Here is a 27,884-nt window from a genome sequence, read left to right on the forward strand (position 1 = left end):
TTGTTCTGCCACCAGTTGCATGTGCAAGCTGCCCGTGTTTCCCAAGAGGCCACTTGATCTCAAAGGGCTCCTGTTAAGAGCAAGGAAAATCTGGGAGTGCCTGGGTTGTTATAGCCGAAGTGCAGGACGCGGCACTTGGTCCTGTTGAACCTCAACCCATTGGCTTCAGCCCAGCTCTCCAGCCTGTCCAGATCCCTCTGTAGGGCCTCGCTATCCCCAGGCAGATCAACACTCCCAGCCAATTTGGTGTCATCTGCAAACTTACTGAGTGTGCACTCAATGCCCTCATCCAGGTCATCAATAAAGATGTTGAAGAGGACAGGCCCCAGCACCGAACCCTGGGGAACACCACTCATGATTGGTCTCCAACTGGATTTAACTCCATTCACCACCACTCTCTGAGCCCAGCCCTCAGCCAGCTCCTTACCCAGCCAAGTGTGTACCCATCCAATCCACAGCACTGATCTCCAGTAAAACCAAAAGCACTTATCGCCCATATTGTTATAGGAAAAGGCTCTTTTCATAGACCATGAGTTAAGCTGTCTTTTTGGCACGCGGAAAACATATTTAGACCTGCAGCTGCAATTGGCCTGTCTTTTTGGATAAGATTTATCATAAAATCCGAGGCGTTATCAAGCAGAAGGATAGATTTGCAAGAGTGAGCATGCAGGTGAAATTCTGCACTGACAGAAAGAATGGCAACCACTTTGACATCAGCTGTCTCAAGAGAAGAAATATTTATAGTCCCTTTAATCTTTCTATTTTTTAATGTTTTTCATATCCACTTTTAAATTTTAAGAGTACCACAGCTTCTCTCAGCTTGGCTACCTGCAGCACTCCCTGGCTCAGGACCTGCATGAGCTCCAGCAGAGCCCATGGTATAGTGCAGTAACCTGCAGTGGACGAGCGTGGGCTTCGCCTTGTGCTATTTCCAATTATTCCAGTGGGTCATCATAGTATCATAGTCTCGTGCAGGTTGGAAGGAACCTTAGAGATCATTGAGTCCAACCCCTGGGATTCGAGCCCCTGTGTAGCAGAGCGGCACTTCTACCACTTGCGCCACAGGGGGATTTGAACCTGGGCCCCGGTGCTGCAAAGCGGAATTCCTACCACTGCGCCATCTGGGTCCTTTGTTGGGACTCAAGTCCTTACCAAAAGGTAAATCCTTGCAGTTTACCTACAGCTATAGACACACAGCACCCTTGTGAGGCTACCACTCAACCTCCACTGACATAGGGCACTGTGAGGATGAATGTATTCAGTTATCTGAGGCCTGATGGAAAGAGGACTAGGCAAATATTGGTCTGATTTTGGGGTGGTAAAGTCAAGTGTTGGACTTGACCACTGCAGATCTTATCCAACCTGGGATAGGGTTCTATGATTCTATGCTTCTAAAGCTTGTTCTCCAACAAAGAAGATGAACTTCCCTCGCTAAATATAAAAGATTTACTAGATCTAAGTACACCTCAAGTGCAGATATTCTACAAATCTATTTCCTATATTAAAATAAAGTTCATCCTAAAACATCATCCAGATAAGACAATCTGTAAAGAACACCTGCATATTTGGATTGAACTCTTTCCATAGGAACAAAGTCCTCATCTAAAGCCAAGCTCACGTTTATGCCACATCCACTATTGTATCTACCAGACATCCATAAGATGACATAGAATTTCAAACAAAGAAGCTCAAGAATTACCATCTGAGCTGGAGTTTCCACTGTGACACTAATTGATGTGTCCAAAGGAGAAAAAACAGAAACAAATAAATGAGAGATTCCATGCAGAGGAAGCTAAATTAGTAAAGGTGAAATAGCTGCCGTGCTGAATCCAGAAAAGATCTTTACCTTCATTATATTCTGTATGCTAAGAGCACAGCTATGATGTACATTCCATGCTAATGGAATGATATGATCAGATTATGGCTTCTGGTCTTTTGTTGCTCAAATGTTTTTTTGATGTTTTAAAACGTTCCTCAAATCTAATCACTTTAAAAGTCAAAAGGAAACACAGCATTTATCATAGAATCACAGAATGGTTTGGGTTGGAAGGGACCTGTAAGATCACCTAGTTTCAACCCCCTTTGCTATAGGCAGGGACATCTCCCTCTAGACCAGGTTGCTCAAAGCCCCATCCGACCTGGACCTGAATGACTCCAGGGAGGAGGCATTCTCAGTCTCTCTGGGCAACCTGTTCCAGTGTCTCACCACCCACACAGTAAAGAATTTCTTCCTCGTATGTAGTTTAAATCTACCCTCTTCCAGATTAAAGCTATTTTCCCTTGTTCTCTCGCTACCAGAGTAGAGGGGCAGAATAACCCCCCTCAACCTGTTGTCACACTTCTCTTGAAGCAACCCAGGATACGGTTGGCTTTTCTGGGCTGTAAGTGCACATTGCTGGCTTATGTTGAATCTCTCATCAATCAGCACTCCCAAATCCTTCTCCTCAGGGCTGCTCTCAAGCCATTCTCTGCCCAACCTGTATCTGTGCTTGCGATTGCCCAGACCCAGATGCAGATTTAGCAAGCCTGCGAGACAGCAAAAGTATCCCTTCCATCAGTGCAATTTGTAACAACTTACAGGTGGCTTTGTTGTCTTTCTTAGGTACACTGTTACAAACTGCAAATAATTTCTGAAAGTATTTTATAAATTGTTAATGTGTGGATTTGTTACGTAACCTTCAAATCAATAGGTAAAGAACTCTGTGTCATACACTTAAGGCTAATATGCAACTTCCATCTAAAATGCATCTGTAAGAGGTAAAAATTACATTTAGAATCCATATTTTACTGTCTGAAAAACATAAATCCTGCATGTCACAAAAGATTAATCAGGGTGCACAAATACTACCATGAGGGATTCAAACATGTAAAACAATGTCACGCTAAACACTACATACCAGCAGCCTTCAACAGTAAGTATCTTAGTTACTTTGAATGAAGAATTAGTGAATATGATACAAAACCATCTGAGTTCTGTTTATTTGCTTTTTTTTTTTCTTCCAGATTTCAGATCTTACAGACCAGACCTATTCCATCTACTTAGGGCTACAGTGCTATACTATATATATGTATGTATACATAGTGCATATATATGTGTGTATATATATATATTACATATAATGTGCAGCATGTTTCAAGTGCACTCCATTGCAAATTAATTTAAAGAAACAATTTTCCAAGAAAAAATTGCAAATAGAACAATTCTGCTTAGTTAGCACATAATGATTATACAGCGTCCACACTTGCCTGCCTACAAGTAAACTAGGAAGGTTATCTTTCTATAAACTACTAAAGTTCATAGAGGAAACCTAAAGCTTATAGTAGGAGACCTTCCAAGGACAACTAGGCTTCAGAGTTTTCAGATAAATTAGAATTTATGATGAAAAACAAACAAACCAACCAACCAAAACCCAACAAACTCAGAAGTTTAACACTCAGATCCAAGATCTGTAACATTATACTCATAAGTGTTTAGTTTCAGTTGGGACAAGAGAGATGCAGAGTTGTTAGGAGATATTTACAAACAATCTTTAAGCGCAGCACTAGGAACATAAGAATTGACGTTATGATGTGCCATGAATCTCCCGAATCATTTATGATACAACAGTGTTGCATATCATCCATGCTTCATAACGGCTTTATGTGCAGAGTGCTCCATTTTTTAACAGAGATTGTGTCAGTAATGATTATAAAGAATATAATCACTGAATACTGCAGGTCAAAACAAATCCAAAAAGAGGGTGTTTCAAGGATTCAACACATGAACAGCCACAAAGATCTTACCAGCAACAAGCCACACGTTGCTTTCCCTGCTCCGCCTACTTGCAGGGTGCCTGCAACCCTCAACCTCCACACAGCAGCCGCCATTTCGCGCCCCACTCTGACTTCACCATGGACGTAGCGAAGGGCCCACGGTGCCACCACCATGTTGTGGGTAGAGTCTGAGCCCACGTTCCCTTTATGGCCCGTTTCTCGACTACAGTCCACTCGTTGTCATCATGAGGCTTCTGAATCTTGTATTCTTCCTCAGCTTTCTTTTGTTGCCAACCCTTAGCTTTACTCATTCAGTTTTTATTTGACACACTGCTGAATGCACATGTGGGCCTGGTCTTTGGACTAGATGATCTCAGAGGTCTTATCCAACCTTAATGATTCTATGATATTAAGGTACCTATCCATGTTCCCTACTCTTCTTGTACTTGGTAACGTCAAGATTTACTTCCCTTAACTGTTACTTGGCTATTTTATTTATATAAGTCCTTGCTTTTAGCACCACTGAAGCATTTCTTCTTGGTATAACACTGACAATAATCAACACTGTGAAATTTACTCGATTCTATCACCCTGAAGTGGAATGTTTCCAGATGATGGAACTACAGTACATCTTACAGTACCATCTTTTCATGGTGTGCTGATAGATTCTCTCTGACAGAAGGCTGGGAGTACTGTTGAGCAATACCCTAAGCAGAAAGCCTCTATTTGTAGCCTATAAATACAAGTATTTCCTAGTAAAATCTATGTCTAATAACTTGGTTTTTGATGAGACAGAAACTTGTATGTCATCCATCTGAATAAAGTAACAGTGTTTCGCTCAATGCAGTGCCCTGCAATGCTTTCAGGATTTGCTATTATCTCCTGTCATTAAGAGATTATGACTTAACCCAACGGTCTGAATAAGATATGGAGCTTACAGGATTTGATTTAAGATGCATTGCAGACACTTTACATTTTACTGGCGCTGCTGATTATCTAGACTGCAATAAAGATAATTTGGGAAAAGTCAAAGATAATTTTTAAGTAGAAATAATTTTCTTTTGCATTATTCTAAATAAGCCACACAGCTAAAGACTGTGATTCCTACTTTGTATAGTAGATTCTGAGAAATGTTGCAGGGGCATCACGTATATTCTATGCTGCACTAAGTCTTAAAATAACAAGAAAGAAAAAGAACAAAGTCCTATTTGTGAGAAAACCATTATCCAACAGTCTGGAGAAAACTGATGTACAGGTTTAAAGCAAATGCATTGATGTTCTCATCAGTGAAAGCTTTTGGAGACCTTCTGGAGCACCTGATGATCTGACAAATGTGCCGATATTTTGGATGTGGTGTTGAGGAATATGATTTAGCCGGGAAGTATTGGTAATGGTTGGACTAGATGATCTTCTAGGTCTTTTCCAACCTTGATAATTCTGTGATTCTGTGATATATGTTCTATCTCTTGGCTAGTAAACCAGTGGGACCTAGAGCTATGCACTGGGTAAGTTAGAGACAAATGACAACCCCTGAGTAACAGCTTGCTAGTCAGGATGTTTTGAAGGAAAAGAAGTTGTGTGGAAAGTAAGAATGGCTGAAAATGTATGATATGGGTTGTATTTGTTTTGTATGCTCACTGCCTATTATTGGCAAGTGCTGAACATAAACATAAGTGCAAAATATATGCATCTAATTGCTAGTCAGCCAGGAGAACAAGCAGGGAAATAAAAATGATTTAGCCAGATGAGTTAGAAAAGACCCACTTTTTTTTCCATAACAGATTTTTTTCTTCCTAATGCTTCAAAACGACTGTGTTAAATGGGTAAATTTCACCAGCAACATTTCATTTTACAGATTTTTAACAGGCTGTGGGGATGTGTAGAACCCTTACAGGTTCACTATGAGGGTGCTTTCAAATTTGCTAGATCGAACCATTTTCTTCTAAGTACCACCAAAGAAGAAGATAAACAGAAAGCAAGGAAGATTTCTTATCTTCTTCAAATAAAATACATATATATTTTTAGTATTATAAAAAACAACAACACTATGAAGATGCCCACAGTTCCTGCCAGATTTATTTCATGTTCTCACAAGTAAATACTTTTGTAATAAGAGTATTTCATTAATATACTTCCAGGAATTACTTCCCCTCTCCCTGAGGATGTTTTATTAGTGGTAGTAATAATCAGCACAAGATTAATTAAATAGTTATATTTATTTTTCATTAATACAGGATTTTCTCCCCCACAGATGAAAAGAAGAAAATATAAAATCACTCATAAGACATTGAAAAGCTGTCAAAATACAGTGCTATTGAATCTGCTGCTTCTTTCAAGTGACAATCTACTTTAGTATTATTCAGAAACACCTACAGGATTATGAACCTTTTCCCCTAATCTAAATATCCATAATGGATCCAAGGCACATAACAGCATTGATTTCATGGAACAGTTTTAACCCAGTACTCTGTATAGAAACATAGTGCATCAAAAGGTAAAAGAACGATTATTTGCAGAGAAAGCTTACTAAGGATAGGGGCAGACAAAACTATTGCCAGAAGGTGAATTGGTGAAATGCTGTTTCCAGAACATTAACTGCTCTGCTGATAAAGATTACATTTTTGATTTCCTCTGAAAGAAGGAGACAAGAGCATTTAGGCATTCATCAGATAACCACCTCTCTGTGAGTAATTCACACTCTCGACTGTTGACAGCATGGAGCTTCTCCTTTTCCGTACTTCGTACCAGTTGCTTTGACAGTGCCAAAGACTGAAGGAGAAAAAGGAAAATAATATCAACATTCAGTGAGGAATATCAGGAAGTTATGTTTTCTATACATTAATTTCAGAAAATAGCACAACAAACACACCGGAATTCAAACTGAGCTGTATTAGCATTGAACCTCCTAGCACTTAGTCAACCCTTTAGCTGGAAATAGTATACTGCATTTAATTACTAAAGCTAATATGGTGGAAGTCCATGGGGATCAATACAGCAGTCCACTTAATGCTCACACGAGAAGTAGATGAGTGTAAGAAGCAAAACTTATTGAACTACCTATAGTGCCAAATGTAACTTTGATTATCAGGAGTTAGCATGAGTATCCCCAACGCAACACAACGCAACGCAACAGTGACTTAAGTAATTTTGCCAAGGCTAAACTAGTGAACGGGATGACTGAATTCAGCAGAAAAAGTAAGGCCAGCCAGCTTCATCCTGAGCACCCACAGTGCACATATTACTATTGCCAAAATAAAAAACAAAGAGGAGGAATCCAACCTGCACGTAGCCTGCAAGTGGATTGAATAGCTAATTTTCAATATTTTCAGCCATAGAGTCTCTGTGTAAAATGCACTGAATTGAATTCAGCCAGGTAAAAAGAGAGGTATTTTTCCCTCAGCAGCACAGGGACAGAAGCAAAGTACACTGAGCTTTGTTATTTCAGTCAAGGATTACATGAAAACAAGAAACAACATAGATCTGGCAGGAGGACCGGTAATGCAAGAGGCTTTTAACATAGAGAAAAAAATTAAAATACTGACATTTTTGGGTAGACTTGCATAAGCTTTTAGCCTTGCCCAGACTTCCTTCTGGAAGGTACTGTCAGGGAAAACTTCATTCACGAGTCCCAGAGCACAGGCTTCGGCTGCAGTCAGCTTTTTGTTGAAAAGCAACATCTCGCTTGCCTAAATAAAGAAAAGCAGAGTTTGAGTGAACAAGACGCAAGACTCAAGGAACGTGACAGGAAAGGTACAAGCTTCCAAGGCACATCTGTTTTAGGCTCTTGCCTGTTAAAATCTGCTCTCTGAAAAGAGCAGAGAATCATAGAACAGATGAGGTTAGAAGGGACCTCTGCAGATTGTCTAGTTGGAAGCACAAGCAGGGGCTGTTGGATTGGGTGGCCGAGAAGCATCTCCAAGGATGGAGATTTCACAGCCACCCTGCACAACCTCTTGCAGTGTTTCACCACTCTTGCTGTAAAATTCTTATTTTCATCGTATTTCATTGTTTACCCCATTCCTCTTGCCCTTTCACTGGGCACCACTGACAAGAGCATGTCTCCATCTTCTTTACAAACTTTCATAAGGCACTTATAAACATTTATAAGATCCCCTGAGACTCTGTACTTCACATGAAACAGTTCCAGCTCTCCCAGCCTCTTCTCATATGCAGTATATTCTAATGCTGTAATCATTTTTGTGGTTCTTTGCTCGTCCTTCTCCAATGCCTCCATGTCTCCCTTGCAGGGGAAGTCTAGACCACAATATAGAACTCAACAGTGATAAGAAGAGGGGAAAGATCACCTCACTCTATGTGTGGACAGTGCTATACCTAATGCAGACCAGAATAATTTTGGCCTTCTTTGCTGCAAAAGCACACATTTAACTGAGTGTCTTCCAGAACCCCAACGCCCTTCTTTCAAAGCTGCTTTCCAGACATAGAGTCAACAACCTGCATTAATACATGGCTCCCCCCAGTGCAGGACTTTGTGTTTTCCTCTGCTGAACTCCAAGAGATTCTCACGTTTGTCCAGGTCCCTCTGATTATCTCCTCTCAGTTTTCTATCATCTGCAAACACACCGTGTCCCATTATCTTTGTCTCAATTAAGTCATTAAGTAGGAAACCCAGTATTAGCCCCAGGGTTCACCACTAGTGACTGGCCTCCAGCTCCTGCTGTTCACCAAGAGCCTGTGTGTCTTCTTTAGTAGAGCCAGAAGAGTCCATTGTGACACACCAGTCACGGGGCTCTGCATACCAGGTTTCACTGATGCCAGTGATGTTATAGAACTCGGCCTAAGACAAGGCTTCTGGCTCCTCTTGCTTGTTCCTCATGCTGCATACACTGGTACAGCAACATTCCAAAGGTGCTTCACTGTAGCCAGCACCTGGTGGAGCAAGCTAAAGGATCTCAATAACATGCAGTTGCTCAAATTTTGGTGTAGCCAATCCATAGCTTATCACTGGCAAGCCTGGTTTTATCTCTTTCCATCTTCAAATCTGGTTTAAAGCTCTGTTTATCAGCCCTTCTAACTCCTGCACAAATCCTCTGCTCCCTCTGAGAAAGGTGCATCCTATGGTGTTATGTAGACCATCCCATGGCCCAGAAGCCCAAAATCCAGTTGGCGTCATCAGCCCTGGAGCCACATGATAAACCTGCCAAGACATTTCTTGAGAGTGCTTTTTATTGTTTGTTTTAAGTCTCTTTTACATCATTCCCTCCCATTGCTGGAAAAAAGATACTACCTTTCACTACATAGAAACAGCCTCTGACAGGTGGAGGAAGCTGTAAGAAAGACAGCTTCCATTAACATCATTCTATGTCTTTACCAGTGCTCAGTCCTCTGTTTAAGTGCCTGTGCTGATGCTGTCATTACATTTATCTTTGGTTCAAAACATGTGAACAGGAGTTTCCTTCAAGGACTCAGTGCAACTCCACTTGCAGTGGAGAATACTGACGGAAAGTTCAGAAGCCCCTGCATACATCACAGACATTCTTACCTTGGCTGCACCCATGATTTTTGGAAACACATAAGAGGCACATCCTTCTGGACTCTGACCGAGTTGGCTAAACGGGGTGTGAAATGTAGCCTGGGAAAAAAAAAAAACAAAAAACAAGAAAAAACCAACAAAGCTCACAACATGGTACCAGGATTTAGTTTTCATTTTCCACTTTCTAATATAATAGAGTTCACCAGAAACAGATTTGAACTTCTACCATAGTAAGCTTTAAATATAATCTGACAACACAGCTTCAATCTCTCAACACACATAAGAATTGGGAAGATAAGAATAAGGAAGATAAAAGGCTTGCCCTTTAAAAATAGGAACTGATACATGAAGAGTGCCCATTGCTATTTAAGCTTTCATAGTAGAAGGTAATCATCTCGTACTGTACTGCAGGTGACTATATAGTAGGTCCTATCAGTAGGCTTCCTACCAAGCTTGGGATATCTGTATGACTGAAAGTCTGTAAGAAAGGATTAGGCATCTGCAAGGATACAAGCTAGTCTAACTGGTTCTGCTTTAGCAAGGGGAGGAGAAAAGATGTTCCAGGAACTGGAGCTAAAACCAGTGGAGAAGTCATTATTATCTGATACCCACTCAATTCCATCTCTTAAGTTGTTAGACTGAGCTGTATACTGTCCTATAAACATGGCCATTTTGTGAATACTTGGCTGGGAATAAAATCAGAGTCTGGACATAACAATGCTGGACACCTGTAGAGTAGGCCATATCAATACCTAAACCAAATTAGTAGAGTTAGTGCAATGTAATCTGGATGAAGATGACCTTACTACACGGAGTTCCCATCCTGAATACTGATATATTCAGTTTGTATTATTATGCTTTAAAACAAGGAACAACTGCAAAGAGTCACAAGGAATGTGACTGAAAACATTTGAGGAAAAAATAAAGCCCAAAAATGATTAAGACAGTTGATGCAAACCTGAAATACATCCAACAGTGTAAGTGCACACTGAAAGCTGAGAAGATGAAAGTAGCCTGTTAGATCCAGGAACAAGAATCAGTAAGGTCATCCTGCAGCAAGGAAAGATCAGATGGGAAGGGAGAAAGAGGGAGAACCCAACACCCTTCTGATAAAAGAGATCTATGGACTGGAACAGACTAAATGAGTTACGTCTTCTATATAAGGTCAAGAGTGACATAGACACAGACAATCCTTTTGGGGCAGGCAACACTTAGTCTTGCAGATCAGTTTTTTATAAGTCTCAAGGTGACAAAGCCAGTCAAGCAGAGCCTTTGAGGAAACATCTAACACAGCGCTGAGGCAGAAATCAAAGTACCATCGCTGACAGTTATGCAACTAATAGCTTGCCTAAAATTAATTAACAACTTGGGTTAAATTCTGCTTAAAAACAGCATATAGATAAACAACAAAGAGCATAAAAAATAAGCTATATTATACAACTACGTGCTATGTTTTTAATATGCATTTTAACACTGGCTGATGCATAACCCTAGGCAAGTAATTAATAAAGGTATTCCTCAAAGTGACAGAAAAGGCATTTATACCTGTATGTTTGTCAGATTACTCTGCACCAAATAACACTTCCTACAAAAAAAGCCAAAAAGACTGTTTTGGGATCAGCGATGTAATAAACTCACCTTGTCAGAAGCGTAAACTAAATCAAACAATCCAAGGAGCGTTACAGAGATTCCAATAGCTGGGCCGTTCACCACCGCAACCAATGGTTTAGGGAAATCGATAAAACTGCCCACAAACTCTCTGAAAAGGGGAAACAAGGTAAGACACACTCTGGTCTCTTCCATCAAATACAAACCACGTAGAAAACATGATCAGAAACCGCATAACAAAAAAACATGAGCTGTATCCTAGTTAGTATACGTTGTAGACTATTACCCAAATGAATGCTAGCAAGGAAAATAAGAATAGCTGTTTAAAATACTTATATTCCCTTGCCAGCTAAGAATCAAACATACATATCATCTCAGCCTTCCTAATTGACTGCAGTCAAATTTTGATTCAGTTACAGTTGCTGAACGCAGCTTGCTAACAAGTCTTTCACCTCGCCTGTATTTCCATTCCAATCCTAACCTTCCATCCACAGATGCTATTCTGCACTGAAGCTTGCCCAAGTAAAAGCTGCAAAACCGAGCACTTCACTTATAGTTTCTATTTAAATTATAAATCTAAAAACAGGTTAAAAACTGCAGAGTCAAAAACACGTTTTTGTCATTTTATCTGTTCGCAATTGGGGGCTAAAAATGAAAATCAAGTCTACACCATCAGAGTGCTTACAAGATTACACAGAGATACCAAACATGCACCTCCTTTCCCCATTTACTTCTTATGGTTAATGCTACTTCTCCCACATGGTCTTTGTGTGTACACACACGGTGAGCTCTCAAATGCAGCCACTTGATTGGAAGTTTCATAGCGTAACTGGGCTCCTGCTATCATGTGCTTACAGTGAGAGCATGGCAAGTCTCTTCTCACTGGTGACAAGTGACAGGATGAGGGGAAATGGCCTCAAGTTGCGCCAAGGCAAGTTTAGGTTGGATATTAGGAAACACTTCTTTACATAAAGGGTAGTTAAACACTGGAATAGGTTCCCCAGGGAGGTAGTTGAGTCACCATCCTTGGACGTGTTTAAGAGCCGTTTGGATGTGGTGCTCAGGGATATGAGTTAGCAGAGGGTTGTTAGAGTTAGGGTACTATGGTTAGGCTGTGCCTGGACTTGATGATCTTTGAGGTCTTTTCCAACCTGGGTAATTTTGTGATTCTATGTTTTCTAACAATGCCTGCACATTATATTTTACCCATTACAGTAATGTAAGCATATTTGAAAACAAGATGTTTTACTTGAGTAATTCTGCTCCATCTTTTGCCGCCTTTTTCATTTCACTGGGTTGGATATTAGAAAAATTATTCAGATCATTTCCACTTGTATAGTATTCTCCATTTCCTGTAAAGAACACAGATCAAGAAATGACTTCTAGTAGGTAGAGAGGCTTTCATTTACTATATTGACATAAGAATTTCACTCTATGCATCTTATACTATTAAGTAATTACAGAGCTTGTCTTGAAGTATGACAAGTTGCTTTAAGGACACCTACAACAATAGTTCAAAATAAGGTTGACTAAGATTTCACTGAAAAACAATGTACTCAGGAATATTAAACTTAAAAGATTTGATGCAAAAAAATAACTTTATTTTCTGTAGCACTCACAGTTCCAAAACATCCGTCTTTTATTATCTTCCCTGCATACTTATTCTGAGGCAACAGCCTCAGAGCTGCTAGATTTCACAAGCAGCATCAGTTTGGACTTCCCTTTCACAGGTTTTACAGCTGCAGTCATTCAACTGTACTCATCATGCAACTGATGACTAGAATACAGCACAGCTTGGCTGCAGCATCCCTGGCAAATTGTTTCCTATAGCAGCCCCAGAAGAATCAAGAAGCCAAAGATCAGTTTTTCTAATGATCATAGATGAATACATAGCATAAACTTTGTCTTGTGCATGCCACTGTACCACTTGAGGGGCTTGTATCACTTCTGTATCACAGAAGTAAAGAGAGTTTACTAAATCCATACAAATGAACTCTAAAAGCAGTAGGGAAAATGCTGTGGAACAGATGAATCATCTCCTCAAAGGTAACAAAGTCCTCAGGAGTATTCCATGTCTGTCTTTTCATCTCAGAAACTGCAAGCTTGCTGAAGAATTTGAAGCACCACTTTGAAATAGTTTTGCCAAAATGCTATGAAAAAATCTTCAGACTACAATAGAGGAAAGCATTTTCCCCACTTAGATAATTGTATCTTAGCCTAAATGTGAGGTAGATAGTCCATACATCAGTATTGTACTTTGACATAAAATAAAGCAAATCTAAGAGAAGGATATTAAGTATTTTACCAGTAATAACTGCAAAGGTACAATCATTTTTGGCAGCTTCTTGAAGTGCATTGATAATTTCTCTGTACATCTGCAGAAGAGGAAAATCAACAAAATATAACTGTGATGCTGCAAAATGTCATACAAAGGAGATTCACACTGACAACAAGGAACCTGAGAGACAGTTTAACTATGATCCATTTAAGTACAAAAAACATTTGCACGTACAGAACGTACTGCACTTGAGGTATCGTCTCTGACTAGAAAATCATTTACTTGCAACACTCAGATTTCAAATGCAAATCTCAGGATCAGAATAAGATCCCTAGGAAAATACAAACTAACTGGAAACAGCTAATTTTAAAAGCTGGGAAACAGTCTAAGTTGGCGAAATAACATATTAAAGAATTAGTAGCAGTGGGGTGAAATCCCTTTCCTGGTATCACCGCCATTGTGAAATAGGATGATCACAATACTCCCAACAGGAGAGATTTCCTCATGGAGACAGCTACAGGAGGAGAATAACTATCTAGGCATACACATGACATTGCTAAGCCGAATTAGGCTGCCATGTTATAAGCAAAGCTAGGGTCAAATCTTGCCTCCACAAAACAAACTTGTCTTCTTCCAGTTTGCCATTTCAGTTTAGTACAGCCCATGATCCTATAATAAGTTCGGCTGAAGAAAAAAGTGAAAATAAACCAAGATCTTTTGAAAGACACAGAAGAGCCCAATCTATAAAACATTAGTGGTTTGATCTTGTACTAGATCATCACGTCTTAGGTTGTCACTGTTTGTCAATATACCCAACCCTCATAAAATTCTGACCACCATACTTCAGATAGCTCTGCTGAACTCATAGCAATGATTCTTGAAAAACCTAAATAGCTTAATCAAGAAAGAAAAATAAATAAATAAAACCAATAATCCTCACAAATTAATTTCTTTACCTTATGACTGATAGCATTTTTCTTGTCAGGTCGGTTAAACATTATCTTTGTAATTTTGTTCTCGGTGGTAACTATTAAGGTTTCATAGCGACCATCACCGCCCTCTTCTGGAGAAGCAGCTTTTTTCTGGACAGCAGATTCTGCCGAGACCAAACTTGAGACAAGTTTAGCATATTCTTGTCTAGCGTTGTCCTGTAATAAGCAAACAAACACATAAATAAATAAAACTCCAAGAAAATTATCTTTTTTATGCTATTCACAAAATGGCCACAGACAGGAAAAGAAAGAGGAGAAGTGTGCTACAGGATTAAATAAAGTCTCCACTGGAAAGTATGCTAATCGAGAAGGAGAGAACATGTTGTATTTAAACACTGCAAATCACACTTAAAGCCAGCATCCATCAAATCCGCAAAATGAAAGTGCACATATATTGTGGCAATGACAAGATTGATTTTGTTTAAGAATCGTTCCTTCCATGCCTACAATTACCTGAACCACCTTTGCTATTATCCCAGCTTTTCTATGCCTCTGGGGATCCTTCATTTTTGCTTACCGGTTGGATATTGCTCCAACCAAATGCAAGGTTCTTTTTAGTTTAGAACATGGTGGGTCAAATGTATCCATGACATTTTAAAACTGTTTGAAGATACTACTTATCATTTAACACAAATACAAGCTACAAAAGCTGAAAGACTGCTACCTCCCTATTTCTATAGCAAACAGTGACTTGAAGGGGCTCTACACCAACAGCTTTACAACCAGCAGAAGACGTCAGCATCCTAAAATGACAACATTATCAAAATCACATTGGATTCCCAGATTTGCTCTTTGTTGTAAGAAGTAAGAGACTCAACCCATTTTTCTTAAAGGGAACAACAGAATACAAAAGTATGAAAAACTATTTTTACTGAAAGTCACCATACATACAGGTCTCTTATGCTGACACGAGCTGTTAGCAATAACTGAAATCTACACTTTCACAGTACAGAAGTAAAATACACTGCAAAATATTTTGGTGTCTGAAGCAAAGCGAGTCAGCTGACAAGTAGCATGTTCAGACATCAGGCGCTTGAAGACAGAGCTTAAGTAACTGAAATTATAGGTATTGTCACCTGAGACAAATTGCCAAGAGAATTCCATGCATCCCATTTGGCTTTCTTGACAAAGTCCAGCATACCTGGCTTTGGAGAATTGCAGGGACCCTCAGTAGCCTAAAAAGAGAGTGAAAGAAACTAATTTAAACCTCTGATTACAGTTCAGGTATCTCAGTTGAAAGAAGATGAGTGTTAGGACTGTTACGTGATCAGGGTACAGAATTCAATACAGAAAGAGAGAAGGAATTCCAGTGGTCAGAAAATATTCAGACAGTACATATACCATGAAATTCCCAATGCCTGCCACTTCCTGTCAGCCAACACAAGGCTTTCAGATGAACCCAGCCAATGAGACATTCATTTCCAAGATGCCCACACATGTACTTTCTAAGTAACTTATTTCAAAACTGTGCAATTTTTATATTTAAAAAAATTACGTGAACTAAACTAACATGGAAGTCAGGTGAACAAAGACACCGCTGGATAAGGTCTATGAAGTTGGATCTCACTTCAAAATTTGCCCTATTATGAGCAAGGGCACTAAATCAGTTGATGTTCAAAGGTCCCAGTTACCCCAAAGTATTTTATGATCAGTCACCCTGAAGAAAAGTATGCTATCAGAGAGATACTCAGAGTATAAAGTGTGAAAGAAAGGATATATTCATTATTATTAATTAGTGAAAATTCACAGAACAATTTGCTGTCTTTATGTTTTTTATTTATAAGAGCAATTTATTGCCTTCTTCCATATAAGAAGTCACAGCCCATGTTACAGAATTGATCCTGACTAACAGTAGATGCAACACATGTAAGAGGAAGTATATAACACTCTCCTTTTGTAAGTGGAAGCAGTCTTCCCTGTGCTGCATTAATATATATACTGGATTATATGGAAGGCATCACAAAATTGATGTAATTTGGCTCTAAGTCTTAGGATAAAGGTTCACATTCAAACCCCAGTTTATGCGATGAAATAGTTCCGGCTTCACTCAGAACTCTGGCAGAGCTGAAGGGATGAGCATTTAAAGAATATACCTTGAGCACATGAATAGACTCATTAAGACAATACTTATTGTATTTTAAGCATATATTTTACAGGCCCATCCTCTCAGTTTATAAAAGCCCCTTATGAAAAAAGCAAACCAAGCCGACCTGTTTAAACAAAGCATAGAGCTTCAGCTTCGCTTCATTCCCAGGATCATTTTTCAACAGTTTCAGTTGCTCTTGAGCCTTCTCAAACTCTTTCTGGGCAACTTGCATGGCGGCTGCAGTCATGTGCAGGTGAACTGATGGAATGGAAACAGGATTCACTTGCCTGTTAGTAAGTGGAAAAACAACCGTTAATTGGTTTGTTTTTAAGACTAGAAGAGAAACAAACACACTTTTTAAGGAGGGTGAAGTATGTAGTATCTCTAGGATGTACACGTTCCATTCAATGCTGTGAGTACACAGCCAAGCAGTAATATGGTAGATGACTGAATATAGGCCACTGAACAGCAGTAGTGGTAAACTTATGTTTTGGAGTTTCAAGTCCTACTGATTATATTCACGTTAAACATCTGAGAAATACAGAATATTTTTATTATTCATTTTGAATCTTATTATACAACATCAACAGTTTATGTGTCTATGAATTAAGAGTATGCAGCCTGACTGGTTGTGGTCATCTTTACAAATATGTGTGTAATCTCAAGGCCTGGATCTCTGAGGAGGGCAGTGCAGACTGATTTCAAAGTGTACATTAAAAAAGGAACAGTTATAGCACAAAGTCGTGCATAAAAACCCCGTTGCCCAGCATATTCTGGGAGAAAAGCTTTCCATCAGAAAATAAGGTACTTCCATCAAAAAATGAGGGGGAAAAAAAGAGAGAGAGAGAAAAACAGTCCCCAAAATAATAACCCAAGCCTTTAACACTTTGTTAATGCAAGTTCACTTCAACAGCCTTCTGCCAACTGAATCAACACACAAGCCAACCCACGTGCTCCGAATACTGTGTCAGAGTTCAACCACTTGATCCTTTACCCCACTGGGAGGCCATCCAGGTAACTTGTACAGTCACAGAACACAAAGACCTTCACCTTCAGATCCTACTTTGTCAGCCCAGTAGGTGACAGTGCTGATGTGGATTCAGTGTTTACAAACAGAGCTATGGGTTTACATCACATCTGACAATCCTGACTTCACTGCAGCTTGACGACGGTCACAGAGTGCTTTAGATATTATAAGTAGTCTTCAAGAATGGAGTGTAAAATACATCATCTACCAACCTCCAATACCCCATCATTCACTTCTGTATTTTTTTCCTTCCTTACCTACTGGTTTATGATAGGACATAATGCAACTTAGCTGTTTATTACAGTGTGGTTATACAAAAGTCTACTTATTTTCAGTTCTTTTTTACTGCTTGTAGCTCAGTTCTCTACAGGATACCTGTGAGTCACACAGTTCTTCGTGCCTTCTGATCTCACAAGACACTTACTACCCAGCAGTGCCAATCTCAAGATCTCCCCATTGATAGTGTTCTCAAGATACTAAGGCTAAGCTGACTGCTACTGTTTCTCTATTAAAATGACACAGAATGGAAATGCAAAAGAAAACTTATTTCACAGTTCACTCACATTGGGTGAGTCCTCACTGTTTAAAGGGACACAGAATGAGCAGGAACAGAGCTCCTCAGCCCCTCACAGATCCCACAAAGAGCAAGGAGGTGCTCGGGGTTACCAAGCTGGGGAAGGGTCTGGAGGACAAAATGTGTGAGGAGCAGCTGAGGTCCCTGGGTTTGCTCAGCCCAGAGCAGAGGAGCTGAGGTGAGGCCTGATGGTGGCTGCAGCTCCTCACAGGGAGCAGCGCTGAGCTCTGCTCTGTGACAGCGACAGGGCCCGAGGGAACAGCATGGAGCTGTGCCAGGGGAGGGGCAGCTGGGGGTCAGGGAAAGAGTCTGCACCACAGGGTCGTGGGCATGGAATAAGAGCCCCAACCTCCTGGAGTTCAAGGAGTGCTCAGACAATGCTGTCAGTCATGCGGTCTGATTTTTGGGTGGTTCTGTGTGGAGCCAGGGGTTGGACTTGATGGTCCTTACAGCCCTTCCAACTTGGGATATTCTATGATTCTGGGATTCTATGGCTAACCATCTGCCAGCACCAAACAGCACAGCCCTAACTGAGCCCACACAGTGACACAACTCCAAGGAGAGGCTGCTTTAGTACACCATGAGGCAAACTTGCTTGCTCCATCCCCTCCTCCCTGGCTGTAGAGATATATCCTTCTTACCCCCTCAGTGTGCAAATCCATGCCTCCTTTCAGTGGCCTTACTTAAACAGCACGAGACTTTGCTGAAACTATTCCTAACACATGGAGAACCTGGAACCTGACCTATAAACAGACAGTGCTAAACCTATGCTTGTTTCAAGCCAAGCAGAGAAGATGCCCAGGAAAGGAAATCAAAGTGTCTTTTGCCTTCCCCCTTCTCATCTGCTCACTGTAAAGGTAAATGATTTCCTTTGCAAAGCTTGTTTTCTTTGCAGCCCTGCACTTCGGAGGTAATTAGCTACCAATGCACTTGCTGCAATAATTCACTTTCCTTGTGCCAGCACACATGAAGAGTGGTGAGTGCTGAAGTGAGAAATGAGGAGTCACAACCCAACAGAGCAGCCAAACAGTCCACAACAGATTCTTACGTGCTCTGGCAAGATCATTCCATTGGAACATCGCAAGCTGCCTATTAGGGGAAAAGAAATAAATCCTGAGCATCATTGCCTGAACATCATGCAATGTCCGGGCTCACAATCACATTCTATTTATTCCCTTGCCTAAACATCTGATGGATCCCATTCAGGATTTGTATTCTGCAGTTCTCTCTGAACACGTTCACGTAGATGTCTCTTATTCTGGTAAGCCTTCAGACGTAAGACTCTCAATTATGATCTTTTAAGTCAATTACACTGAAAGTAGTTTCTCACTGTTTACATGATTAGCAAAGACTGCAAAGCCTGATAAAGAGGCTTCTCATTACCCTGCTGTTCTGTCACTTGTTTAAGGACTTCTACACAGATTAAAGATGCCAACTTTGTGTAAAACACTGGCTGCTCCCTTTAGAACTTGTAAAGCAACTTAACAGTTCGCTCATTAAAACAATAAATGGAAAGTGAAAGATCTCTTTGCATAAAAAAAGCCGGATAGGTACAGAAAAATGAAGAGATGGATATAGTGAACTCTATCTTACCTTTCCTTAATAAAGGTTTTCTTTTTAATGGTAACGGTGCCTGGGGAAATACAGCACAGGCAAAAGCACTTAGAAGTCCTATCAGGATTAAAAGCAGTTTGTAGGCAAGAATTGGGAAGAATGCCAAGTGACTGCAATTTAATTTATTATTCCTGCATTTCATGCAGACACAAGACTTTAATAGTCTTGTAAAAACATTTGCTGGAACTACTGCTCTCATGTCCTCTCACGGTCCTTCTGTATTAATGAAATCTAAGTTCCTGATATTTACTTTTTAGGGGCTGGTGGGTTTGAATGGCAAGAAAGGAAAGAATATTTGCTGTGAAACACAGGAAGCAAGTTAATGCAAGTTAAATGATTTAACGATTAAAAGGAATTCTAGATATTCTTCTGTATCTCATGCCGTTAGAAAGGAAATCTACATGAATAATACAAAATGGAAACAGCTAACAAAAAAGGCAGTGAGCACAAAGTCAGTTTACTTCACGTGATCATCTGCAGGCCTTTATTAGAACAGCGCTGAACCCAGACAAATGTGGGTGAGCCTTCTGCCAACTGAATCAACACGCAAGCCAACCCACGTGCTCCGAATACTGTGTCAGAGTTCAACCACTTGATCCTTTACCCCACTGGGAGGCCATCCAGGTAACTTGTACAGTCACAGAACACAAAGACCTTCACCTTCAGATCCTACTTTGTCAGCCCAGTAGGTGACAGTGCTGAAGTGCATTCAGTGTTTACAAACAGAGCTTTGGGTTTGCACCACATTTGACAATCCTGACTTCACTGCAGCTTGACTACGGTCACAGAGTGCTTTAGATATTATAAGTAGTCTTTAAGAATCTGTTTAATACACAACAGTGACTCTATTTTTGCAAATGTATGTGAAGAAAAGTTGAGTGGGGAGAAAAGGGGAAAGGCTCAGCAGCCAGCCCTAAAGTGTGTACACATATATGCTCAGGAATAAAGGAATTTCAAATTTGGCTGCACGTGAGCATTCTTCCTTACAAAGGACACATACTGGACAAGTTAGATGAGGAGGAGAAATCAAGGACAAATCTATATAACATATATATGGGTGATCCATACTGCCTACTCCAGCTCCAGGCAGGGTCTCAGGCTTCAATTCCTCCCCTGTACCTTCTTTGCTCCTTCCTTCAGATTACCCTGATTTTTCTCCCAGGAGAAGAAAGAAAATGATCTAGATAAGGAGTACAAGTTCAGACACATGAAGTGATGCAAGGGCAATGCTGGAGGGAAAGATTACAGTTGTGAGTAACTGTTTGGAAATGAGGAATGTGAAGGGAACATAAACCAGTATATAAACTTCAAAAGTGAGAAAACAACTGGCCCACATAGAAAAAGAAACACAACCCAAGACATTGACTTCTCTTGTTTTCTCCTTCTGTACATGAGAAGTTGTCAGACTGGACTTCACTTTTTTTTGCCGAACAAGAAGAAGCTACTGTCTGTTAACATGAAAATCATTACATATTTTAACCTGGGTGCTGCCCATTCATCCTGCCATTTGTTATATACTACTGAACCCACTGCTGGATAAAAAAAAGGAATGTTGTAATGTTGTGCACATGGGGGGGGGGGGAGGGTTAATGCAGAAATTCTAGGTGAAGGTTCATAGACTCATTAGGGTTAGTAGAACACCTCTAAGATCATTTAGTCCAACTGTTCACCTACCACCATCATGTCCACTAAATCACATCCCTCAGCACCACATCTCCACAGCTCCTGAACAGTGTCTCCACCACCTCCCTGGGCAGCCCCATTCCAGCACCTCACCCCTTTTCCAGAGAATAAATTTTTTCTAATAGCCAACCTGAACCCTCCCTGTCCAAGTTTAAGGCCATTACTTATCATCCTAACACTAATTACCTTGGAAAAGAAGCCAATTCCTATCTTGCCACAGTCCCCTTTCAGGGGGTTGCAGGTAGTGCTAAGGTCTTCCTTGACCCTCTTCTTCTCCAGATTAAACAATCCCAGCTCCCCCAGCTGTTCCTCATAAGACCTATGCAGCTTTGCTATCCTTCTCTGGACATTCTTCAGGACCTCAATGTCTTTCTTGTAGCGAGGAGCCCAACACTGAACACAGCAGTCAAGGTTCTTCTAGTTCTAGGAGGAAAAGAACCGTCTTTGTCACCCTGTTACAGGCTTCTACGTACGCTACTTTTTGTCATATGTTCTCCAATTTTTTGCCTTCCTTTTTTTTCCCCACTGTTATTTTGTTTACCTCTGCTTGACAGGTTTTTATGCTAATATAATCTCATAATTTCCACCATTAACTTCTAGATGTTCTTCTCTTACACTGAGAAACGTGGAGTTACCATGTTTGACACATAAACATCTTTCTTTGCAGCTTCCGTCATCCGGAAAGAGTCTGTGTCTGCTTCCACAACTACGCTGCCTCATTTGTATGCATCTCTGTCAGGATCCTCTGCTACCAGTTAAAAGGAAACCAATTCAGAGCAGAGACCCATGAAATTCAGCTTTCATTCAGAAGATGGAGAAGCAGAAACCACCTCAAACAATCCTGCTTGTTCAAATTGTAGCAGACAGTACATTTTTGAGTACGTAGCAACTAACAAAGAACCAAAGCTTAGTGAGTTGCTCCTCTAAGGGAGGAAAAAAAAGACCCTTTTCATGACACCAGCTTCTATACCTTGCTCAAATCCAAAAAGCCAACTAACCAACAGTAACCCCTGCATGTATAACAACCCATACTTTCTCATGGCAATCCATAGACTCTCTGTGAGCCTCTCTGTTAAGCCCTGTGTTGCTCTCACCTGCTAGCACGCACCACAGCAGGTTAGTAGTAACGTCAGTCAAGTAGGCTGCAGCGGGTTAGCAGTCAGTTAAAAGCAGGTTAGCAGCTGGAGTTGGTTGGTTTCTTCCTTCAGTGTGAACCAGTGGAAAGACGCACCAGGTAAAGCTTGGCTGCTGCTCCCTTCTCTTGCACAGATCTGTTGGAACAAACTCCTTACTTCTTAGGTCAAAAGCCAGTAGCCCAAGAAAGACTTATTACCATTAGTTACTGTCTTCAAATCAAAACATTTGGTTTTCTTGGTTGTACTGTACAAGGTTTTATTAATCGCTGTGACATACAAACAACCCTTCCCTCTCTGTTTAAGGTTCATAGACTCATTAAGGTTAGTAAAACACCTCTAAGATCATTTAGTCCAACTGTTCACCTACCTACATAAACCTTAACCAGCGTAGTCTTTCGTAATCCTCCACTACTTTGTGGTTAACATCAAATAACTAAAGCTTATTACTATCATATAATAAATATACTTCCAGTGTTCTGCTATTTCCCATACATCCAGCTAGAGGGAAAGATCAGCGCAAATTCTCCACAACCAATTCACTGACTGCTGTTTTAATAAACAGAAAGAAATAGGAGCCAAATTATTTCCTCCCTCGCTTCAGAAAATCTCAACAGTTGTTCTGAACGCAAGTTGGGTGTACAAATCCTTATCAGCTTTCAATAGTTTAGACTCCTACATTATTTTGACACACAAAAACTAGAAGATAATGATGTGTCTGCCGGCAAATCCAAGTGCTGAATCACTGTTGTTTAGTGGAAGTGGCTCAGCTGCACTTGACAGCTTTTTTTCAGTGGTAAAGAATAGCTGAGAATCAAAGCTCTACATTACCATTCTCTAAGATCTGAAACGGGCTGTTCTTCATTTTCTGAGCAGACACAGTTGATATTCTCTCGCCACAGCTGCTGGGGAGGAGGGGGAAACTGAGATAATCTCCTTAAATCTCTAAGCGCTTTTCTCCCCTCCGGCAGACTTTAAGATATCTGGATGTGGTGAATGAGGCAGGAACAGCAGAGGATTTCTTGTAGATCCCCAGTTCATAGAATCATAGACATCGCTAACGTAAGACATCTCTCCAAGCAGGAAGATTTACAGACATACCCTCCAAAACATATTTGAAAGTCAAAAATATAAACATTAGCAAAAAACAATAAGAAGCTACAATAGCCATCCATGTGACATTTGGTGAGAAACAGCGTCTATTCGGAGACCAATGAACACAAACAGGTCCTTTGTACACCCAAGGTGACTTTCTAACTAAACACTCACGAACAAATACCCCCAATAATTTTGCGGTTAATGGAGAGAGGAAAAAGCTGTTTTTTCTTTTGCTGACCGCGTGGAGATAAAGGCTGAGTGCTCAATGGTGTTAATGGCTTTTGGCCAAGGCAAATAGGTTTCCGACATGGACACGGCCAACTATTGGTGCATGAAAAAATCCACTGCCACTACTGCAAGTTCAGCCGAGCCAGTGAATGAAGACAAATGCCCCATCTGGAGTACTGTGTCCAGGTGTGGAGCCTTCAGTACAAGAAAGACATAGAGATTTTGGAAAGGGTTCAGAGGAGGGCCACGAAGATGATCAGGGGGTTGGAGCACCTCCCTATGAGGACAGGCTGAGGGAGTTGGGTTTGTTCAGCCTGGAGAAGAGAAGGTTGCGGGGTGACCTCATTGCAGCCTTTCAATACCTGAAGGGAACCTACACCCAGGAGGGGAGTAAACTCTTCGAAAGGGCTGACAATAGCAGGACTAGGGGAAATGGTTTTAAGTTGAAAGAGGGAAGATTTAGGTTGGATGTTAGGGGGAAGTTCTTCACTAGGAGAGTGGTTAGGCCCTGGAACAGGCTGCCCAGGGAGGTTGTGGATGCCCCGTCCTTGGAGGTGTTCAAGACCAGGTTGGACGGGGCCCTGGGCAACCTGATCTAGTAAATGTGTATGTTTGGTGGCCCTGGTATGCAGGGGGGTTGGAACTACATGATCCTTGAGGTCCCTTCCAACCCGGGTCATTCTGTGATTCTGTGATTTGTGTGATGCTTACTTTCCCACATGAATCCCTGACACCTGGATACAATCAGAAGAGTCACAAAGATGATGATTCTATTGCTGTACAAGCTCTATGAAAATAACGAGGCAGAATTCTGTCACAGAAGACTTTACAGCTTATCTATGGATAACACTGCAAAGCCCTACCAATTTCCATCTATCGTGGAATACAATGGTAGCACACCTGAAATAAAAATCATACACCGTTTTAATACCACACAATGAATTCAACCCTCAAGAAATCTCTTCAGATCTGAGTTAATTACAGAATCCCTTCCACGAAGCACTGGTGAGGCTATGCCTAAATCACCAGGTCCAGCCCTCTGTGCATGAGAGATGGAGCTAATGGAGAGTCCAGCAAAGGTCCACAATGTCAGATGTCTATGAGCAGTTCAAAAGGACCCTGCCACATTCAGAAAGCAGAAAGGTGGTTGATGTTTCCTGGATGGGCCTGAGGGTGTTGGAGGTTGGTTGATTAGTTTTAAATACAGCATTGCATAACCACAGCCATAAAGATACCATGAACTGTGTAGTCTGATAATACTAAGGGCAAAGCTGTTGACTTGTTTCTAAACCAAAAAGGTGATAATTTCTATAAATGTGTCAATGAGCCATTCATATAATGAGCAATGAATGTAATTATGCTTTCAAATATGGGACAAGTAATTCAGAGAGCAGGTTCAGTTAATTCCCAGACGGGAATAGGAAATGGCTGCAGAGATCAAGTAACGATTGTTGTGTATCGCGCTGGGACTTTGTGCTGAGCTCCTGCCATGTGGATGGGCTGAAAGCCTGCACGAGTCACAAGATGGTGCTGGGAAGCCAAAGACACTCTGGATGCTGTCCAAGAGCCAGGGTGGAAGGGAACTCTAGCCCTTAAAGCTGCTGCCTGCCAAACTGTAGAGCAGATATTGCTGTACAAACAGATTTATTGGATGGAGGAAGCATTCCAAGTGCACACAAAGATCACAGAGGAAAAGCCAACGGTTTACAAAAGAAAATTAACTATTTCTCAGTCCATTTTATTTGAAACGCTAGTGTTTAATAGTGCTTCCTTGAAAAGGCTCAGCAGTGTTGCAGAGAAATAAAAGAGCTCTTCATATAAAGCTGTTTTTGATAGGGCTAACAGGCACTCAGTGCTAGGATCATACTACAGCCAGTGTGAAGTAAACCCTCAAAACGGGGCTAGCATGCACATAGGTTTCCCACCAACAAACATTCTGCTACTAAAAGCACTAAATCGTAATGATTAATGTCTTAATTGCATCTAACAATGTGTAGCATACATACAATCTAATAACGTGTAGCAGTCCATTTTTCTTTGTGATCCAATTCAGAATGTCTTTCCTCCCTTCCCATTGTAGCACCTTAGCATATTGAGTTAATATTGGTAGAAAACTTGCCCAGAGGGGTTGCCATTGTCTTTGTTATTTATTTCTTTTTTAACTGAAGGCAGAAGTCACATTGATCACACAATCTGCATTATTCCCATTTCTCTCCGTATCTTAAGATGTTCATATATATACTTCAAGGAATCTCTCACAAAACTTAGGGAGAAAAATAATGCAATTGAACATCCAAACTGCACAAGAGACCCCAGTTTCTTCATCAAGATGCACTCGTTCCTATTTGAAATACATACATACTTGAGTAAAAGTGTTTCACTCACCAGAACATGCACTACAGCAGTAGAATTTGCATGTTGTAACAGCCAGAGCATCACAGGTCTTGAACCAATTGATACGATACCTGCTTCACTATCCTACTTTTAAACTTGCTTATCCAGTATACTTAATGCACTAAGTGCCGTCTTCTCTAAGTATTTATTAAGCCACTTTTGACATCAAGAGGAAATTCTACAAATTGTCTTATTTTTAGACTCCTATTCACCACTACCAAATAAAACCAAGTGTTGGTCTTGAAATTTCAAGTCTATTAGCAAGTCAAGCCAAGTTCTGCATCATACAACTGAACTAACTCTGAAGATGATGTTGCCGCAATGCACACAACTGCATGTGACATTTTGTTTGGAAACAACATAAAAGAGGTACGTAAGAAAGGCACAAAACAGGCAAGGTTACATCATTCTTTGAAAAGCTGTGCTAAGAGTAGTCTCAGCAGGGAGCCTTAATTAGAAAGATGCACAATTATGCTCATTTTTTTGTGTGTCTGGCAAAGGAAGAGCAGAAGAAAACACCAAATGAGGTATTCCTCTGCATTTTTCAGTACAGTTTTAGGTATCTTACCCCCAATCCAACTAATAGCTTAGTTGGCAAGTAAGCAATTGCCTGATGAGACAGAAAAATGAATACATAGGCCCTGCAAGATGAAACCATCAAATGTAGTCATCTCGCATTCTCTGTGGTCAAGCATCTAAAGTGAAAGCATCTGCACTTTTAAATGAGAGGAAGGTGACCTCCCTCGTCTTATGAGGAAAACTACATCTCATCTTGGCCATTAATCAAGTACATACAAGTCAAAAAGACTCAAGCTCATCAGATGGCACACACAGATGGACACCTAATAACTGGCTTTGCCAGGGGAAAGATGGGAACTGAGGCAAAAGCAGGTATTTGAAGGCATAGCTTGACTAAAAGCTTTTGAGAAATGATGGGAATCAGTTTGAATTCAGACATCTCCATGTTTCATATGGACATCTAGACCTCAGTTTTGGACTCATACCTTATCTGTTAAACTTTCAGAGAGCCCATGAATTCTAGAAATGTCAGCTTGAAACACGTAAGGACTCTGAACTGAAATTCAAAAGCACTATTGTTTATTTAGCCTAATCTTGCTCCCACAAGCCAAGTAGAAGCATGTACATTTGCACTGAAATCCTCATTAAATTGCTTCACACAAAACTGCTCTGCTTGTGGTGAAGGTGCAGCTGAACTCCAAAACCTGCAAATAAGATAATATAAGTACAAAGTGGCTTCAAGAGGTTGCCTGCTCCTGAGGTGACCTCAGAACAGGACAGAGACAGCTTTGAGATGAGATCAGGCTCCCCAGGGCCTCAGTAATTCTGAGAGGAGAAGTTCCACAGCTTTATACAAGATCCAAAGGAGGATTTGGACCTCTTACCGCTACTGGAGCTATGGCGCTGCTTAAGGATGTGAATCATTGTTTTACTACCAGCAGCAGTATTTCATAACACTGCTTAATTGTGCCAAAGGTTAAAAACTGCTCCACTGCCATCCAAGCTCCGCAACAGCGCTACATAGCGTTCCATTTTCGCAGAGGACTGACCCGTTCTCTATACGAATGCTCAAAGCCAACCCAAGCGTTCCTAAACCACCACAAAACAGATACTAACATCTCCCTCTCATAGACACCTCCGGGGCCGCAGCCCCGGAGCTCGGGAAGGGCTGATACCCAGACGGCACAGCCCGCGGAGCAAAGGGGAGAGGCACAGGCAGCTCATGGAGCAGGAACGCGTGGAAGCAGCCCCTCTCCGAGGCACGGCAAGGGCTCACCTTATCTCGCAGATACGGCGCCAGCACAGGCTACGAACCAGCTTCACAGCGGAGGCAGCCATGACAACTGGGCGGGCAGACGTGCTGACTGCTGAGTTGTAAAGAAGCGCAAAGCACCGCCCCGCTCTCT

General features: G+C 40.9%; 1 protein-coding gene across 2 annotated transcripts; it reads right to left on the reverse strand.

Annotated features, from left to right (window-relative positions):
- Positions 1-5,801: 5,801 nt before the first annotated feature.
- ECI2 (enoyl-CoA delta isomerase 2) lies at positions 5,802-27,884 on the reverse strand. 2 transcript variants are annotated; one of them, XM_015854552.2, is made up of 11 exons: positions 27,755-27,870; positions 22,201-22,377; positions 16,333-16,495; positions 15,199-15,297; positions 14,087-14,278; positions 13,158-13,227; positions 12,102-12,204; positions 10,883-11,003; positions 9,254-9,343; positions 7,296-7,439; positions 5,802-6,522 (listed from the first exon to the last, which is right to left on the reverse strand). In XM_015854552.2, exons 3-11 carry the CDS (start codon positions 16,453-16,455, stop codon positions 6,367-6,369), a joined length of 1,098 nt encoding a protein of 365 aa, XP_015710038.1. In that variant the 5' UTR covers positions 16,456-16,495; positions 22,201-22,377; positions 27,755-27,870; the 3' UTR covers positions 5,802-6,366. The 2 variants fall into 2 exon arrangements, with proteins under 2 accessions (XP_015710038.1, XP_015710037.1); XM_015854551.2 differs by lacking the exon at positions 22,201-22,377 and having other exon boundaries at positions 27,755-27,884.

The sequence above is a fragment of the Coturnix japonica genome, chromosome 2 (genome assembly GCF_001577835.2).
Source record: "Coturnix japonica isolate 7356 chromosome 2, Coturnix japonica 2.1, whole genome shotgun sequence".
NCBI classification, from domain to species: Eukaryota; Metazoa; Chordata; class Aves; order Galliformes; family Phasianidae; genus Coturnix; species Coturnix japonica.

Coding starts and splice junctions, on each gene's coding strand:
- ECI2 (XM_015854551.2), bottom strand. CDS start 27,816: ATGGCTGCCTCCGCTGTGAAGCTGGTTCGTAGCCTGTGCTGGCGCCGT. Junction 15,298..16,332: donor TCTATGCTTTGTTTAAACAG/GTCGGCTTGGTT, acceptor CTCTCTTTTTAG/GCTACTGAGGGTCCCTGCAA. Junction 6,523..7,295: donor ATGCAAGTCTACCCAAAAAT/GTCAGTATTTTA, acceptor TTTCTCCTTCAG/TCTTTGGCACTGTCAAAGCA.